The 19,232-nt window shown below is 39.6% G+C and overlaps 2 protein-coding genes and 1 non-coding gene across 11 annotated transcripts in view; 2 read left to right on the forward strand and 1 right to left on the reverse strand.

The window, feature by feature from the left end:
• Window positions 1–2,179, reverse strand: part of RUBCN (rubicon autophagy regulator) — a 59,003-nt gene extending 56,824 nt beyond the window's left edge. For 7 of the 8 annotated variants that reach the window (XM_030329219.1, XM_030329218.1, XM_030329217.1 and 4 more), the window contains exon 1: window positions 1,925–2,167. In XM_030329219.1, coding sequence (XP_030185079.1) covers window positions 1,925–1,989 — 65 coding nt within the window. In that variant the 5' untranslated portion in view covers window positions 1,990–2,167. Of the gene's footprint in view, window positions 1–1,924 lie in introns of all 8 variants that reach the window. The other variant, XM_032594736.1, reaches the window with a different exon arrangement.
• An 11,957-nt stretch (window positions 2,180–14,136) lies between these two features.
• FYTTD1 (forty-two-three domain containing 1) overlaps window positions 14,137–19,232 on the forward strand; it is a 30,246-nt gene continuing 25,150 nt past the window's right edge. Inside the window, exon 1 of one of the 2 annotated variants that reach the window (XM_030329602.2) lies at window positions 14,137–14,380. In XM_030329602.2, coding sequence (XP_030185462.1) covers window positions 14,275–14,380 — 106 coding nt within the window. In that variant the 5' untranslated portion in view covers window positions 14,137–14,274. Of the gene's footprint in view, window positions 14,381–14,863; window positions 15,410–19,232 lie in introns of those variants that run through there. The other variant, XM_030329603.1, reaches the window with a different exon arrangement.
• TRNAR-UCG lies at window positions 19,142–19,226 on the forward strand. Its single transcript has one exon. It is a non-coding gene; the product is annotated as a tRNA-Arg (tRNA).

Here is a 19,232-nt window from a genome sequence, read left to right on the forward strand (position 1 = left end):
TCAACTGATTTCAGAAAATACACTGATAAGTTTATCCTTTATGTATAAAAATGAGGCCATCTCATTATGAGGAATTTTCTGTAATTGGGTATATTATTGACCACAGAAAGTGAGGTTTGCAATACCCAGCCACAATGCCTCAATTCTCAGGCACAAGGCATGTATATGCCAGTTGTCTATTTGGAACTAAGGAGGCCACTGGTGCCACGAAATCTCATTAAACAACACATTCTGAGTTAACCAGCCACTAGCAAAGAGTAGGCTATAGCAACAATACCAGTGACCCTGTGGAGATAATCCCACTGCAGAAATTAAATTCTGACTAGAGTTGCTTGGTTAAGAGGCAAGCATGGGGAAAAAATAATAGAAAGAAAAAGATACCTGCAAAGGAGCTCTTCTACTGGCCTAAGTGATAGGCAAAGAATGCCCTAAAATTCATTATCTTATACATTTCTTTGTCTCAGTACATGAGCATAATGAAAGGCAGCATAGCACAAGTACTAAAAGTGCAGATTCTAGAGCCAGATTGCCTGGTTTTGATCCCAGTTCCACCAGGATTCACTATATGAAATTGGCAAGTTCTTCAGCCTCTCCATGTCTCAGCTTCCTCATCTATTAAATGGTGATAATAATAATTCCTGCCTCATACAGTTGTCATAAGGATTAAATAATACTTGCAGGTCTCTAAAACAGTGCATGGCGTGTGGTAAGTGTTTGTTTAAATCCATTAATAACTAACCTAGCTAGAAGTCCAGCTAGACGGGGTGGAAATTTTAATTTGAATTTCCAACGCAGCCTCTCCTACATGAACTGGTAAAGGAAAATAAAAACGATCCCAAAACTTGGTTAGAATTTATATGGGACCTCTTACATGAAACATTTCACAGACATCTGGAGGGAGAATAAATAGCCAAATATACATAAACAGAAACTGAAACATGGAAAAGGGAAGTAAAATGTTCAGTTTCACTGAACTGATCATTCATACATCTCAGGCAAGAACCCCATCTTGTCAGTCCACGTTTTGTACAACAGGCCACAAGCTACCAGTGTACATAAAAGAGGAATCAAACTTACAAACAGCCAGGTCTTCACCTGGGCACAATACCTCATTAATTTTTCCCTGCTGATGTTTTCTCAATGAAGCAAACCCTAAATATGGGAAGCACCTTATACAGAGCATAAGTCACTATTTAGTCAAAGTAGTTTGCAAAATCTTAAAACCTCCATTTCTAAAAAATATGAAATGGATGATAATAGTTTGGTATAAATAAATGTGAAATTACTTAGTTGCATTGTGGGCAAGGAGTAAAGGGTTTGAAGATGAAAAGGAAATGGCTGAGGGGTCCTGCCACATTGACAGCGGCACACACACAATTTCTAGTCGCATTAGCAAGCCCCCTCCCCCACACCAAGGCCATTACAACCGTCCACTTTCATACACAGGCCCTCCTTCTCGACTTCTCCTTCACATTCGTCCTCGCCTAAGCTTCTTTCTAGGCCACTCATTATGCCTAACCTTTGCGCCCAGAAATTCTTACAACACCAACCTTCTCAATATTGGTCCGACTTGCTATCACCGCAAGTTTCACTGGGGGCATCAACCTGTGCCCTACCCCTATCTATAGACTCTGGCCTGTAAAATCTTACCACAGCACCTCTCAATACCCACCTCCCCCTCCGGCTCCCCCTGCCTTCAACATATTCTACTCACCCTCCCTTACCCTCATCAAACCCGTTCCCTCGTCCGTCCTATCCACGCCCTGCCAGTCCCTCTTTTCACAATTTCTTCCCAAACAAGTCGCCTGCAGCAATCGCCCTATGTCTATCACGACTTCTCCTGGTGCCCTCCGAGCCCTCCCAACTCTCCCGGTGATTTGGCGCATCCATCTGCCCCAGACTCCCCCGGCCCTTCCCAGCCCACCTGCTCTGCTCCGGCAGGCGCTCCTCGCAGCCGCCGAGCTCCATTCCCGCGCCCTCTGGCCGCATCCGGGGCTGCGACGTCGTCTCCTCTCTGAAGAGAGGTGTCCCTGCCGCTTCGCCCCCCAGGGCTTCCAAAGCTCCCTGGGAACGGAGGAGGCACCCTCGGTGGGTGGGCTCAGGGTGATGCACTACACCCGAGTTGACAGCAGGCGCGGTGATTACTGCCTCAGCTGCTGTTCCTATCCCCGCCACCCCCACTTCCGGTTCCAAGAACTACAACTCCCAGCAAGTACTTCGAAGACTCGGTCGCTCCCGGCATGCACCACCCTATCCAATCCGAGGACGCGTTCTCGGCGGATGCAGATCCTGGCTGCGTGCTCGCGGCCGTGCCCCCAGATAGGGAGCAAAGATGTTAACCGCCAGAGTCCGTGCTGGTGTGAACCTTTACACACTCCTGTCACGTTTCACCTTGGGGACCGGACTCGATAAGAAGTCTAGACTAGGAAATAACGCTGGTCTTAATCCAAGTAACGTTAACCCCACTTCAGCCTACCCTGGTTTAACACCTGTCGGTGGTGTTTGGGGACCTCAAGCATTTTAATGAAGAGCTCACAAACTGAAGAGCACGGGTTGTTTTGAGATCGGAAAGAAAAAACAGGAGGAAAAGGCTTTAGGGAAAAGTGTTTTTTGTTTTTTTTTTTTTGTTTTGCTTTGTTTTGTTTTGTTTGGAGAATTGATGTCAGAGCAGGGTTTTAAAGGATAAGTATGAATTAGCCAGGAAATGAGAAAGTGGAAACAATGGCCCAGGCATAAGGAAGCATGCTGGTTTGGAGAGTGCTGGTTCTGAGTAGTAATAAGAGCTGAGAAGAGGTGGTGATAGAATGGTGTTGGTGAGCAGGCACCCCAGAACATGAAGAGTCAGTCCAAGGAGTTTGGATTTTATCCTTAAAACAATTAGGAGCAAGTTAAGGATATGAAAATCAAGAAGTGATTTGACAAAAACTGCTTAGAAAACTAGGTTGTAGGTAAGGGGGGAAGAATGGCTATGAGAGGAGATTGGAAATTCCTATAGAGGCCGAGCAGGTAATGCTGAGTGAAGTGAGCTGGTTGTAGGGGAGTGGCAGAAACTTTCAGAACTGGAAGCCTCATCCAAGAAGGGAAGTTTCACCTTTTCTATAATTGAATATTGTAAAATGGGCATATGGGCCTGGAGTTGTCAGATACTCTGATTTTGCAATAGAAGCTGGAGTCTGAATTTTTAAGTACAGCTTCCAGATTTTTAAATATTGGCAACAATTTTTTTATTGTAAACATTACACGGCGGGGGAGACATGTTTGTAGGCTAAATGTAATGTGGCCTTTGGGTTACTAGTCAGCAAGTCCAGGCCTGAACTAGGGCAGTGGCTAAAGGAAGGAGGTTGGGATTAGAGCAATGGTAAAGCGATAGAATCAGCACTACTCTGTGAGGGAAGGATCTAGGTTAACGCCATGGAAAACTAGTTATTAAAAGTTATACATGACTTACAGGAATTTTCAAATTTAAGAAACCTGTTTTTGTGAATTAAAAGTGAAATGAAGGAGGTTTTTAAGGCAAATTATAATTTCCAACTTCCATTTATATAAAAAATACTTTGTTCAAACTTTCTCCTACTTTCCTACTAAAGGGTTATACTTTTTAAGGAAGAAGCAGTATTAGTCATTGGGATTTCACTACCTTCTATTTCTATAAATGTATGAACTTCATTTTTTGGCATATAATAAAATCCCAGATTAATGCCACACGATCCTAGCATATTTATTTACATGAAAGCTTTATCAGAAAATTCTAGATCTAAAATTATAAAAGTCTGGGAGAGTTCTATAGTAAAAATTCTGGGAAATGTTATGTCCAAGTCTGGGTTGACACCTATTTTCTTTAAAGCAATCAGTTAATAAACGTGATAATAACCTACACTAGCCATGTACCACCCATCTCATCCCTCTGCTTTCCTTCACCCCATGTGGCCATATCCTGAATCTCTTGTTTATGATTACACAGCTTCCCTTTTTTAAAATTTTATTTGTTATTGAGAGAGAGAGAGTGAGAGAGAGTGTTGAGTTGGGGAGGGGCAGAGAGACAGGGAGAGAGAGAGAATCCCAAGCAGGCTCTGCAATGTCAGCGTGGAGCCCAATGCCTGGCTGAAACCCACAAACTGTGAGATCATGAACCGAGTCAAAATCAAGAATTGAACGCTTAACCAACCAAGCCACCCAGGAGCCCCAAGCTTCCCTTTTTATATAGTTTGTATCAATCTATATTCCTAGGATATATTATTTTAAAATTTTTTGTGTTTTAACTTTATAAAAAGGGTATTGAACTGTATTTATTTTGGGGGCCTTACTTTTTTTACTTAATATTACATTGAGAATATTTAATCGTATTATCATATGTCACTATAGTTCATGGATTTTGACTGCCATATAATAGTCTATTGTGTGAATACACCAGTTTATTCATGCTGTCTTTCATTGATAGGCATTTGGGTTGTTTCCAGGTTTTTGCTATTGTAACCAGTGCTGCATTCTCTTACACATCTCCTCTTTTATATAAGTAAAGGCTTCTCTTTCATACATACCTAGAAATGGAATTGCTAGTTCCTCAGGTTATTGTCTGCTCTAGCTTTCGTTTTGAGTGGTGGGTTTGTAGGTGCATAGTTTTTAAAATAACTAGTTTTGAAATTGTAACTAATTATAGTTATCTCTTTAAGTGTTATTTATTTATTATTTTTTAATGTTTTATTTCTTTTTGAGAGAGAGAGACAGAGTACAAGCAGGGGAGGGGCAGAGAAAGAGGGAGACACAAACTCTGAAGCAAGCTCCAGGCTCTGAGCTGTCAGCACTGAGCCAAACGTGGGGCTCAAACTCACTGACAACAAGATCATGACCTGAGCCAAAGTCAGACGCTTTACCAACTGAGCCACCCAAGGCGTCCCTATTTATTTTATTTTGAGAGAGAAAGAAAGATCAGGGGAACGGCAGAGAGACAGGGAGGGAGATAAAGAATCCCAAGCAGGGTCCACACTGTCAGTGCAGAGCCCAACACGGGGCCGGAACTCATGAACCATGAGATCATGACCTGAGCTGAAATCAAGAGTCAGACACTTAACCACCTGAGCCACCAGGTGCCCCTAGTAATATTTTAAAAGTCAAAAAACTTGAATAAATTTGATCTTGGTCAATCTGTTTGTTTTCAAAATCTAGGATGCTATTTTATACAAATAGTAAGAGGTCCAAGAATACCACTGGTAGAAAGCCAAATTCACTCAAGAATCAGTTATTCAAATAATGGGTTTTTAAATTTTTTTTTTCAACGTTTATTTATTTTTTGGGACAGAGAGAGACAGAGCATGAATGGGGGAGGGGCAGAGAGAGAGAGACACACACAGAATCGGAAACAGGCTCCAGGCTCTGAGCCATCAGCCCAGAGCCTGACGCGGGGCTCAAACTCACGGACCGCAAGATCGTGACCTGGCTGAAGTCGGACGCTTAACCGACTGCGCCACCCAGGCGCCCCAATAATGGGTTTTTAAAGCTCATTACATTTACCTATTTGCCAAAACTTTGAAGAAATAGTTTGAAGAAATAGTCTTCTCAAATATATTCAACACATATCAATTATAGTCATGAATATGTGCTTTTTAAAATTATATTCACTAAAATTATTCTTGGCAGCATTTTTTAAATATTCTAATTTTAAAAGCTAAGGAATGGCTTCCACTGGCCAAGTTAAAAACAACTTGAGGGGCGCCTGGGCGCCTTCATTCAAAATTTGTCTCTTGAAAAGCAAAGGGGTGAAGAGTGTAAGGGTTGTGCTTACCTTTGAAAATAATGTAGATTATGTATACATATAATAACTCATTTTGATGCTCAAGTTTTTTTTTTTTTCTGAATTTCTATAGAAATGTACATGCATATATACATAAGTATGCAAATAATAAATAGAAAAAGGGAGAAAGAAAAGAGGAAGGAAAGATGTTTTCCACAGTAGAATGTCAACTAGTGAATGTAGAGGAATGACAAACTTAGAAAATCACTATTTTGGAGCCACCACTGTAATAATTGATTCATGCAAGAATCATGAATGGATGCTAAAGCCATTAGTGAAATTTGTTCTGAAACAGGATATTTATACAGTCTCAAACTATCTCCCCACAGATCATTTACTTATTAGAAATGGGGGGGGGGGGAAGGTAACTACAATGGAGAAATCTGGCAGACATGCTTTAATTGAGTGATCAAAGTTAAAATCACCAATAAGACAAAATGATACGTGCCTCCTGATGTTAAATACTTAGAAGAACACATCACTTACACAGCACTCATGACAAAGTGAATAACCTGAATCTAATCACAGGTTAAAAATAAGACAAACCAAATTGGAAGACAGTCTATACAATAACTGCCTTCAATCTTCAAAAATGTAGTAAATATCATAAAAAAACAAAAGCTGACAAATTTTATCAGATTAAAGGAGACAAAAGAGAGGCGTCTGCGTGGCTCAGTCGGTTAAGTGTCCGACTTCAGCTGAAGTCATGATCTTGTGATTTGTGGGTTTGAGCCCCGAATCAGTCTCAGCGCTGACCCCTGACCCCGTGGAACCTGCTTGGGATTTTTGTCTCTGCCCCCTCTCTGCCCCTCCCCAACCTGTGCTGTCTCTCTCTCTCTCTCTCTCTCTCTCTCTCTCTCAAAATAAATAAATAAACTTAAAATTAATTTAAAAAAATAAAGGAGACAAGAGGCAGGACAAAGAAATGCAACATGTGAACCTGGACTGGATCCTAGGTTGGAAAAAAATATATATTGTTAAAAGGATAATTGGCAAAATTTAAATATAGACTATACATCAGAATAGAATTGCATCAATGTTAAATTTTCTGACTTGATCATTTTAGTATGATTATGTAAAAAAATCCTTAGAGACATATTCTATATCGTGATGTCTGGAATCTACTCTCAGATTGTCCAACAACAAATAATAATAATTATAGCTATCTGTGTGCCTGCATACCAATCTTCCTCCACTTACAATGTGGTTACATCCTGACAAGCCCATCATAAATTGAAAATATCATTAGTTGAAATTGCATTTAATACACTTAACCTACTGAACATCATAGCTTGGCCTGGCCTACCTTAAACATACTCAGAACACTTCCATTATTAGTCTACAGTTGTTCAAAATCATCTACCACAAAACCTATCTAATAATAAAGTGTTGACTATCTCATGTAATGTATTGAATACTGAAAGTGAAAAATGGAATGGCTGTGGGAGTGTGGAATCTTTGTAAATGTATCAATTGTTTACCTTCCTGATCACCTGGCTGATGGGGAGCCTGCTGGTGGCTGCTGCCCAGAGCCATGAGAGAGTGTCTACTGAATATCACTAACCTGGGAAAAGATCAAAATTCAGAATTCTAAGTTCAGTTTCAACTGAATGCCTATCACTTTCAGACCATCATAAAGCCAAAAAACTCTGTCATACAGATCATCTGTATACAGAAAGCATATGTGGCAAAACTTTAATTATTGGTAAATCTTGGTGAAGGGTATATGGGTATTACACTATTTTTACAACATTTTTCTAGATGTGAAAATAAGCAAGGATTTTTAAGATCCTTTTAAAAAATAGGCAAGGATTTTAGTATGGTTTTGTTTTCTCATGATTGCATCCTTATCAATGTAACCAAAATTTTAGTTTCACATGGAAATTTCTAAAAAAAAATTTTTATGTTTATTTTTTGAGAGAGAGAGAGAGACAGTACAAGCAAGGTAGGGGCAGAGAGAGAGGGAGACACAGAATCTGAAGCAGGCTCCAGGCTCTGAGCTGTCAGCATAGAGCCCAATGCAGGGCTTGAACCCATGAACTGTGAGATCATGACCTGAGCTGAAGTTGGACGCTTAACTGACTGAGCCACCCAGGCACTCCAATGATTAATTTTTAATTTGTTTTGAGTTAATTTCTGTTTTTTCCACAGCTCAGAATTTTTAGAAGTCTTTACACAATTTTTTCCAAAACCAATTCATTGATTTTACTACATTTACTGATTTACCAAAATTCTTTTTTTCTTTTCCTTTTCTCTTTTAATAAAGCTTATAGGGGTGCCTGGCTAGCTTAGTCGGTAGAGCATGTGACTCTTGATCTCAGGATCATGAGTTCAAGCCCCACGTTGAGTGCAGAGATTACCTTTAAAGAAAATCTTTTGGGGGCACGGTGGCTCAATTAGTTAAGTGTCCAATATTTGATTTCGGCTCAGGTCATGATCTCACAGTTGATGAGATAGAGGCCTGCAAAGGGTCTGCGCTGATATTACAGAACCTGCTTGGGATTCTCTCTCTCTTCCCCCCACCTCAAAATAAGTAAACTTAAAAAATATTAAAAAAAAAATAAAGCTTATAGTGGTTCATATCAAATGGGATTTTTAAAAGTGTTGTCTACACCCAACATGAGGCTTAAACTCACAACCCTGGGGTCAAGAATCACATGTTCTGCTGACTGAACCAGCCAGGCACCCCTCAAATGGGATGATTTTTAAAGCTTTTGAAGAATGTTGCCAGGTCTTAATTGAATGGTTCTATTCTGTCTTGATAGCAACATTTTCACCCACTTTAAGTATTTAGTATTGGTTCATTTATTCAATTATATGGGAAAACCCATTGCATACAAATTCAGAAATTGCGAAGTTACAATGAAATTTGTAAAAATCTTATTTCTGGGCTGAGCCAATTCTTAATATATTAGGAGAATGTTCAATATGTCCCTGTCCCAGCTCTCTGAAAGTCCAGCTGGATAAACCTGAGCCAAGAGAAGGGATCCTCTACGGAGGGAAAGAGAGAGATGAGAGTCCAGCCAAGGCTCTTCATCCCAGAGCAAGGAGGCCAAGGGGCAAAGGGAAAGAAGCATGGAGAGAATAAAGAATGCCAAAGGCCCCATGATCCTTAACCAACTGAGCCACCCAGGCACCCTGAGAATATATCTTTATAAAGAACACAATCATGTAAATAAAGGGAAACTGTGTGACTAATGTAGATTTGTGTAGCTTTAGAAAATTCCACAATTAGTCATTCAGTGAATTGACTATGATCCTTGGTTGACAGGATGCCTACCCTGCCCAGAGAAGACAAAGCCTAATAAGGAGTGAGCTAGAAACCCAACCCCTGAGTCCAAGAAGAATTCCCCTTCAAGTTCCCCTGTCCATCCAGAGCAAGTTGTCTAGTCAGAGAAAACTGATGGGACTTACAGGGGCTTGGAGACCAGTAATGCCTCCAGCTACGCCTGCAAGCCTGCCTGTCATATATCTGCTGTACTGCCCTGCTGCATCACTGTGATGTAGCAGTGTCTTGCACATAGTAGGAACTCAAACTCTGTTTGAACAAATGAATGAATGAAACTAGAGATTAAGAGCCAGAAGACTAGAACAGCTATAAAAGCTTAGAACAAAGGAAAAGGGCAACACAAAAGAGGAACAGGAAGCAATAGCAGAGTGGCAAAGAAAAAGCTACTGCAGAAGATATAGTGGCAAATGGGGTAGAACGAGAAGAACCGAGCAAAAAAGAGAAGAAAAACTGTACTGTGCATGCAAGTAGCTTAAAAGAATTAGGTATAATGGTAATTATACCTACAGATGATACAAATTATACCCTAAATCCCTTATTAGCCCGGTGTAATGTAAATTTTACAAAATTACAAAAATTTGAAAAGCAAGGGTTGATACCAAAATCAGACAGACATCACAAGAAAAGGAAACTACACTCAATATTACTCATGAAAAGAAAAACAATATCCTTGACATAACATTAGCAATACAAATCCAACAATATATTAAAAGGATAATCCACCATGACCAAGTAGGTTTATCCTAGAAATGCAAGAGTAGTCCAACATTTGAAAAAAAAATAATAAAAAATTAAAAACCCCATTTGGTCATCTCAAAAGATGCAGAAAAAGTATTAAACAAAATTCAACATTCACTCATTAAAACTCTCTGCAAACCAGGAGTAGAAGGAAACTTCTTCAACCTGATTAAGGGCATCTACAAAAAAATCTAACATGATATTTTATGGTGAAAGGCAATGCTTTCCCCCTGGGATTTGTAAGGAGGCAAAGATGCTCACTCCCACCACTCCTTTTAAATATGGTACTGGTTGGGGCGCCTGGGTGGCGCAGTCGGTTAAACGTCCGACTTCAGCCAGGTCACGATCTCGCGGTCCGGGAGTTCGAGCCCCGCGTCGGGCTCTGGGCTGATGGCTCAGAGGCTGGAGCCTGTTTCCGATTCTGTGTCTCCCTCTCTCTCTGCCCCTCCCCCGTTCATGCTCTGTCTCTCTCTGTCCCAAAAATAAATAAACGTTGAAAGAAAAAAAATTAAAAAAAAAATAAATATGGTACTGGCGTCCCCAGCCAGTGTAATAAGACAAGCAAAAGAATAAAAGGCATACAGGTTGGAAACAATTATGCTGAGGGAAGTAATCCAGATTTTAAAAAGTATATACTGTAGGATCCTACTTATGTAAAATTGTAGAAAGTGCAAATTAATCTATAGTATCAATGGTTGTTTAAGTAATGGTTGGGGAAAGGATTATAAAGGAGCACAGGAAAATTTGTCGGAATGATAGATATATTTATTCTCCTGTGTATGGTGGTGTTTTCACAGGTCTATACACCGTACACCTGTATAAACTACACACTTTAAATATGTCTTTTACTGTCTGTCAGTTATACTTCAACAAAGCTGAGAAAAGGGGGGCTTAGAAGAAATATCGAACTAATAAAAATAGTAAGAGGTGAAATACATGAATTATGATCACCTTTGAAGAGAATGTGGATCTTTATGCACATTATAAAAAGAGAGCTGAAACCTGTTGATAGAAAAGTATGATGTTAAGTTTGCCTGATTTAGTCAATAAAAATATAAGACTCCCAGTTAAATTTGAATTTCAGATAAATAATAATTGTTTAATATAAACACATCCTAAATATTGCATGCAACATCATGTAGTAAAAAAAAAAAACAAAAAAAACCAAACATTGCTATTTATTCATTGTTTACCTGAAATTCAAATTTAATTGATCTTGTATTTTTTCTGGCAATCCTAGACATGGCCTTATCTATGATGTATGACATCAAGCCTCTAAAAAGGGCAGCTGCTTGCACTCTCAACAATAGCCAAATTATGGAAAGAGCCTAAATGTCCATCAACTGATGAATGGATAAAGAAATTGTGGTATATATACACAATGGAATACTACGTGGCAATGAGAAAAAATGAAATATGGCCTTTTGTAGCAACGTGGATGGAACTGGAGAGTGTAATGCTAAGTGAAATAAGCCATACAGAGAAAGACAGATACCATATGGTCTCACTCTTATGTGGATCCTGAGAAACTTAACAGGAACCCATGGGGGAGGGGAAGGAAAAAAAAAAAAAAAGAGGTTAGAGTGGGAGAGAGCCAAAGCATAAGAGACTGTTAAAAACTGAGAACAAACTGAGGGTTGATGGGGGGTGGGAGGGAGGGGAGGGTGGGTGATGGGTATTGAGGAGGGCACCTTTTGGGATGAGCACTGGGTGTTGTATGGAAACCAATTCGTCAATAAATTTCATATATATATATATATATAAAAAAAAAAGGGCAGCTGCTTGATTTCGGTGTTTATTCTGACTTACATGAAGCCGCTGAACTGCTATTCACCAGACAATGGCTGTATGTTCAGTGTCCAGCACAGTACTGTATTTATTTACAGTTGGTGCTCAGAAAATATTTTTTGTTCTGCAAACTGTATGAAGATATGGACTGAACCCATCTTACTTATCATTTTACCCTTAGAGCCTATTACAATACCTGGTGTTCAATGAATATATGATTCAATGAAGAGCTACCTCTCATGCCCCAGAAAATACAGGGTCAACCTTTTAACTCCAGGCCTTGTAGCTGGCTGATTGTCTTCTCAGACAAGCCCCAGTTCTGATTTCTTATCTTGTCTCTCACTTCACTTTTGCTGGATGTGTCTCAGGTTGCTGTTTTGTTTTCTACTATTTTGTGTGTGACTGACCTATCCTTTTACAATGCCTCTTGTTTTTCCCTTTGGAATCTGGGTGATTGCTCTGAGATTCTGAGATCCTCAGCCTTTGGGGAAATCTCAAAGTCTGACACACAACAGCTAGGATTGCTTAATGAAATATTGGGGCATGTTCCTTTTAAAGTTAAGGAAATTTGGAGTAGAGCTTCAGTTTTGGGGAGAAGATAAGGATAAAAGGGAATCTTTATATATATTATATATAATATGTATATAACAATATATATTATATATTATATATATTATGTACATAACAATATGTATTATATATATTATGTATATAACAATATACATTATATACATTATATATATTATGTATATAACAATATGTATTATATACATTATATGTGTTATGTATATAACAATATATATTATGTTATGTATATAACAATACATATTATATACATTATATATATTATGTATATAACAATATATTATATATATATATATATATATATATATAGGTGGTGGGTAGGATTTTATACATTTGGGATTTTTATTATCTGTCCTATTAATACCTGAAGTACAGAATGTGTCCAAACTCTAAATACATTCAGTTTCCTTCATAAAATTAAAAACCTAATGTTCTTCCCTGTAGTTTACTCTCACAAATAACCAGAGATTATAGAAGTTATTTCTAGGGGAAGAATGATAGTGTGGAGAAAAATGTTTTCATGCTTAGAAGATTTTAGAAGCCTAAGAAATCCAAAAATAATTAAGTATAATGTATGTATTTAGTATAACTAATTCTTGTTTTGCAGATGAGTATGAGACCCAGACAGTCTCCCAAGCTCACACAGTGAATGAAGTGAGTGAAAAAGGTACCACTCAATAAAATCTAGGTCTCCCTCATACTTTTATCTCTATAACCCATTTTCCCTAGTTCTTAGCAGTCAGGAGAGGGGTGGTGGCTGCTGGGTGGAATAGTAACAAAATCAAGCACATTGTGCTAAGAGCATATATGCTACTCTCCTTGACATGACAAATATTGTTCTTGAGTTTTCAGTGCAAACCTTCCTTTACCATTAAAGTTTCTTGTACTGCTTCATAGATGTGTCCTGGGTTGATTCACTCTTCTTATATGGTTATATTTTTGTCATGGGGGGGGAAAATTAAGTGCAGGGTACTGTGGTTTTGAGATGCTTTACGTCACGGGTTTATTTCTATGCAAATAAAATTTTAGGAAGTAGACAGGAGAAAAGTGGCGGAGATTTCTAAATGGAGGAATACCTGTCCTTTTTTTTTTTTTCCTTAGATACAAATGTCTTAGACAGTTTTAAGCTGTTATGAGGGTAATATAACCTAAATACTTCCATACAAGCACAGTTGCTTTGGAGGAGAAAGAGGTAAGAAGAGAGAAAATATCATGTTTTGTAAATAGGAAAAAAAGTTATTATGTAGAAATTCATAAAATATTATGAAGTTTTCCTACAAGGATGATTAGAAAGAAAAACGAATCCTATCAATTCCCAACACAAACGAATTAGAGAAAAATGCAGCCAAACAAGCAGAGGTACTTACCCCTCTCCCAAGGGAAGATGAAGTGTTATTAAGGTAGCTAGTACCGTGCAAAATGTTTTAACAGTGCCGGTTGAGAAGTGGTACAGATACGGGAAACGTTAGCATTTGCTTTTATTGGTAAGGTGACGCAAGAATTGTCACTGCATCTTTTCTTCTGCGTGCAGACGAGGCGACTCCGCATGTTGCAGGTGGAGGAGCTGGCCTGGGAGAGGGGAGCTGGGTCGCAGTTCTGCAATCTAAGCTGGATGGGGTCTACCCTGCCTCTGAGGCTGCATTGCAGTGGGGTGTGAAAGGTTCGTGTGTACCAAAGCTTAGGGAGCCTTTCTGTAGCAGGAAGGAGTGGAGGAACACAATCTCATTTAAGGCATGCGACTCTGACACGCTGAGGGTCCAGTATTCCCCAATTTGGGCGGAAAGGGAAATAGCGAAAACAGCGGCCCTTGCAAGCGCCCAGAGCAGGGGTGCAATGTTTCCTCCGGTCCATCAAGGGCCGCTAGGATCATGTCCCCGCGTGTAGCCGCTCTCGCCGGCCTCTCGTCTCTGTAGCCTCTCCCCCCCGCAACCCGCCCCCCTCCCGCAGCCGCGGGTGGGAGAGCGAAGGCGCGGCCAGCACGCGTGCGCGTTCCCTCGGTGCAGCTAGTCTGCGTGCGTGAGTGGGAGGTGGCAGGCCTCAGTTTCTGGCCTTCTCCGCTGACTGTTCCAGCGCGACGTCCCCGACCATGAACCGGTTTGGTACCCGGTTAGTGGGAGCCACGGCGACCCCGCCGCCGGCGGCGGCGAAAACCCGCAGCAATGAAAACCTTGACAAAATTGATATGTCTTTGGGTAAGGAGCGAGTTGGACCGAGTTGGAGTGGGGGGAGGGTGTGGGTGGAACCAAGTAGCGCGGTTTGTGGGGGAAGGGGCGGTTGGCCGCAGTTGTCGGTCGAGTTTTTTTGCGGGTGGGCGGAACCAAGTGAGGGCCCGTGGGGACAAGGGGAGCGCCAGCCGCTGCCACGGTCGGGCCGGAGGGACCCGGGCGTCCCCTCGGCGGGGCCGTGTCTGTGCAGGGACAGTGGGGGCGGATGGCGCTGCGGGCTGGGAGGTGGAGGGTCGAGGGGCGCTACCACTCTTGGGCGACCCCGGCTCTTTGTGAGGAAAACTCCTCGGGTTTCTCCTCGAGCGTGTTCGCTGTGGGCGTTATCAGGCGAGCGAGGGGAAAGGTCCGACCAAGCCATCCCTTCTGAAGAAAGCCCTTTGAGAGCCCGGCTGGGTCTGCGTTCGGTTAGAGTCGCTGGTTCCGGAGGAGGGCTTGTTGGGCATTTTGTGTGGCCAGGCCTACGCCTGGCGCGGTGCGAGAAACGCAGAGACGCCCCCGGGAGTTGGCCATTTCTGACGGGCGCCAGACCTCGGGGCCACATCGGGGGCGCGGACCCGAGAGCGTTTTTCAGAAAATACCGTCAGACAAGGGCTTCCTCAGATGGTGTTTTACTAGGAGGTGCCTAGAAAGGAGCGCTCCTTAATCAGGCTTAAAGTTTGCTAATTAGGAAAAAAGCAAAAACTGACGGAGACTGACACGGATTAACGGGAAGCCGGGAGAAGCAATGGGGTCTAGCCCATGAGTGGGGTGGTTTGGTGAGGATTATGGAAAAAGGAGGAGGGTTGGGGATTCAGTTGAAAAATCAGACCTAACACAGGTGAGGCATTAGTCTCTGGATTAGCTGGCCTGAAAATTATTCTCTTTTTGTCAGAATTCAAGTTATGGTTATTAGATAGAGTTAGTTCTGCCAGTGCTTTCGGTGGCTTGCAGGTTTTCGGATAAGTGTTTGAAAAGTACCTGAGAGGCGGATGCAGAGGTGTAACTTTCCCAAGGAAGGTATTTTTCTTTTGCTGTGGTTCATCTGCACAATTTTTGTTTTTGTTTTTGTTTTTGTTTTTGTTTTTTTTTGTCAAAACTCAAGACCTCTTGGATTTCTGTGATTAGTGCACGTCAGAATCCAATATGTGAATTAAGTGAATCATCAGAAATAATAGGTTTGGCCTCAAGTCTTGTCTTGTTTATAGTAATGAGCTCTAAAGAAGTGAGAAACCTTTTCAGCTAAGGCCAAGAAGAATATAATAACAAGTAGTATTGAGCGCTTACTACCTTGCAGGCACTGAACGAAACATTTTATGTGTGTTAACTCAGTTTAGCCTCCTAGTAACTCTGAGGTATGTGCTCCTAATAGTAAAGAGCATTGAATCCAGAACCACACTGTCTCAATTCAGATCCTCTGCCACTTACTAGCCCATGTGGTCACAGGGAACTTGTTTCTCGATGTTTCATCTGTAAAAAGATGATGATAATGACCGTGCTTATCTCCCTCAGAGGGTTGCTATGTTAAATGATTTAATAGGCATATGTAAACTGCTTAGAACAGTACCTGGTACACAGTAAGCACTATATTTACATATAAACACGGTATAAGCCATCGTTGTTATTCCCATTTTACAAAACCTGAGCCATAGGAAAATAACTTGTCCCAAATCATACAAGTAAAAAAAACAAAAACCCTGTAGATGTTGCAGGAAATATTAAACATGTATTTTCATAACCAATTCATTTCTCAAGTTTTCTAGGTTCTTTTTTTAACACATTTTGTTTGGTGGTTAGGATGTTCAAGTGAAGACAACAGGGATAGTTTTCTTTGAGGTAGAAATGAAGTGCTGTGGATAGCTAAAATAGACCTTGGTTTCTTTTCTCTCCCAAGAATATATAGCATTCTTTCCTTTTTTTTTTTTTTTTTTAAGTTGAGAATTTTACAGAAATGGGAGGAAGAGATGATACCTGCTTTTTTAAGTGTATTTTTTTAGTAGTCTCTACACCTGACATGGGGTTGAACTTATGACCCTGAGATCAAGAGTTGCATGCTCTTCTGAGCCAGCCAGGCACCCTGAGAAATTGAGAGAAATAAAATACCTATTTTAGACAGTCATGCTTTGTGAATATTCCATTTTATCAGGTCTGTAGAGGTTTAGAATACGATTTTTGTTTGTTTTAAATGGTGGCTGTATGAATTATATGAATATTTATATATATCTACCAAGGTTACCAATAGGTGGCCTCACTCTGGCTCAGTTTCTTAATTTTAAAATAGGTATTATAATACTTCATAGAATTCTTGTGAGAATTAAATGAATACATGTGCAATGTTAGGTACTCTTATTATTACCATGTATATCCTCCTATTATCATGTATATATATGTTATTACTGTGTATGGCCCATGTATATGCTCCTATTATTACCATATATATATAATATATATACATATTATATATATACATACATTATATGTTATATACATACACGTATATTATATATATACATGGACAACATATGTATACATACATACACATATATATATATTCATGGAAGAAACTTTTTCATAAAAGTAGCTCATTGTAATGAATTTTTGTTTTGATACATACTCTGTCTACCTGAGTAGGAAAAAGCAATTTTCTTCTTTTAAATTGGAAGAATCCATAATAGATCATTTAACTTGAGGATTTAGATAATAAAGCATTTAAATATAAAACAATTTTATATTTGTATGCTTTGCTGCTTTTAAATCTTTTTTTATTTTTTATCTTTTTTTATTTTAAGTAGGCTCCATGCCCAATTTATGGCTCATGACTGTGAGATCAAGAGTTGCATGCTCTACTGACTAAGCCAGTCAGGTGCCCCTGCTACTTTTAATTTTTAGTTATGTTTATACTCTAAAATGCCGTATTTCAAAAATAACCTTGTTAGTCAAAATTATACTCTGCCTCTTTTTTTTTAATGGTTCCCAGCAAATTCAGTTTTTTGTGTGTACTTTCATGGCTCTGAGATTTCAGACTTCTGGTGAAGAATAAGTAGCACTTGTTAAAGGAAAGTAGTGTTTTGAAAGTGTTCAAAAATATTCCCTGTCTCTTGAGAATTTAACATGTTCATGTATCTGATTTCATGAAGCCTTTTTATTTTAAAATAAGTGTTTTTGAGTGTCTTTAACTTGGATGAATTTATGTATATTGAAGGACTGATCTCAAGAAGATAAACTACTTTGGGGAGATTCGAATTATTTTAATGAATATTTGTGATGAAGTTTTAAAGATTACTGCTGGGTTAGGTAATGTAGTAATATATAAGAAAGGATCCCTATAATATATAATTGCTTCTTTTACTTTAGAAAAGACTATATTCATATAGTTGTTAGGTTTGTGTTTAGAGCAGCTTGGAAAAAATAATAGAAGTTAGTTAGTTTTGTGAAATTTTATGAAGTTGTTGACCAGGTCTATTTGCTTTATCAATTATCAAACGTAATATTGGAGCTGGGACTGTGGAGAAAGTATTTGGATATTTTTTAATTTTTTATTAAAAATTACCCCTGACACGGGGCTTGAACTTATGACCATGAGATCAAGAGTCACATGCTCTTCTAACTGAGCCAGCCAGGCGCCCTGAAAAATTGAGAGAAATAAAATTTTATTAATATTTGTTAAATATTTATTAACATTTATTTAATTTAGTTATTTGGGTATTTGAGTATTTTTGGCTTCTAGTAACTTTGTTTTAACATTTGTAAATAGAAATCTAGAGTATAGTTTCCTGACCTTCATTCACATTGTTGTGCTGTGGTTTTAGAGCAATGTTATGTTTGTGAATTACTTTGGTAGGAGAGTTTGAAAGCGAGGCTTTGAAGGATCAGGTAGAAAGAAAAACAAGATAACCCTGAATTATTTTGCTAGAAGAGTGGAGAACCCATAGTACTTTCTTTTTGTGCTATACCTTAATCATGTAGTTTTTTGATTTCATATTTGCTGTTTACTTGTCTGTTTCCATTAATTTTAAAATTTTGTTTTAATGTTTATTTATTTTTGAGAGAGAGGCAGAATGTGAGTCTGGGAGGGGCAGAGAGAGAAAGAGAGAGACACAGAATCCAAAACAGGTTCCAGGCTCTGTTTGAGCTGTTAGCACAGACTCCACGAGGGGCTTGAACCCACAAGCTGTGAGATCATGACCTGAGCAGAAGTCAGATACTTAACTGAGTGAACCACTAGGTGCCCCAAGATGGTCATCTTTAAAAACCGGAGACTTGGGGGAATCTGGGTGGCTCAGTTGGTTAAGCATCTGACTCTTGATTTTGGCTGAGTCACGATCTCATCATTTGTGGGTTTGAGCCCTGCGCTGACAGCATGGAGCCTACTTGGGATTCTCTCTCTACCTCCCTCTTTGCCCCTCCCCTGCTTGTGCTCTCTCTTTCTCAAAATAAATAAACATTTTTTTAAAAAGCTTAAAAACTGGAGACTTCTGTGATTGTGGAAAGTAAATAAGAGTAATTTTTGTAAACAGATTTTTGCTTATTTATGTGTCAGATAAATACTAGGGATAATGGACATCTCTATTAATTGGTATATCTGCTTTGGGGATTGATTCGAACTTTTCCTACCAAACCGTTCTTTAGTATTCCAAGTATATTGGCTGATTTTTTTTTTTTTTATCTTACTATTATCCTCTTGGGAAAGTGCTTTCAAAGTAGCAAAGAAGTTGGGAAATCTATCAACTAGAAATTGAGACTGAGTGGGATGCCTGGGTGGCTCAGTCGGTTGGGCATCCGACTTCGGCTTGGGTTGTGATCTCGCGGTTCGTGGGTTCGAACCCCACCTCAGGCTCTGTGC

This window comes from Lynx canadensis, chromosome C2 (genome assembly GCF_007474595.2).
Source record: "Lynx canadensis isolate LIC74 chromosome C2, mLynCan4.pri.v2, whole genome shotgun sequence".
Lineage (NCBI taxonomy): Eukaryota > Metazoa > Chordata > Mammalia > Carnivora > Felidae > Lynx > Lynx canadensis.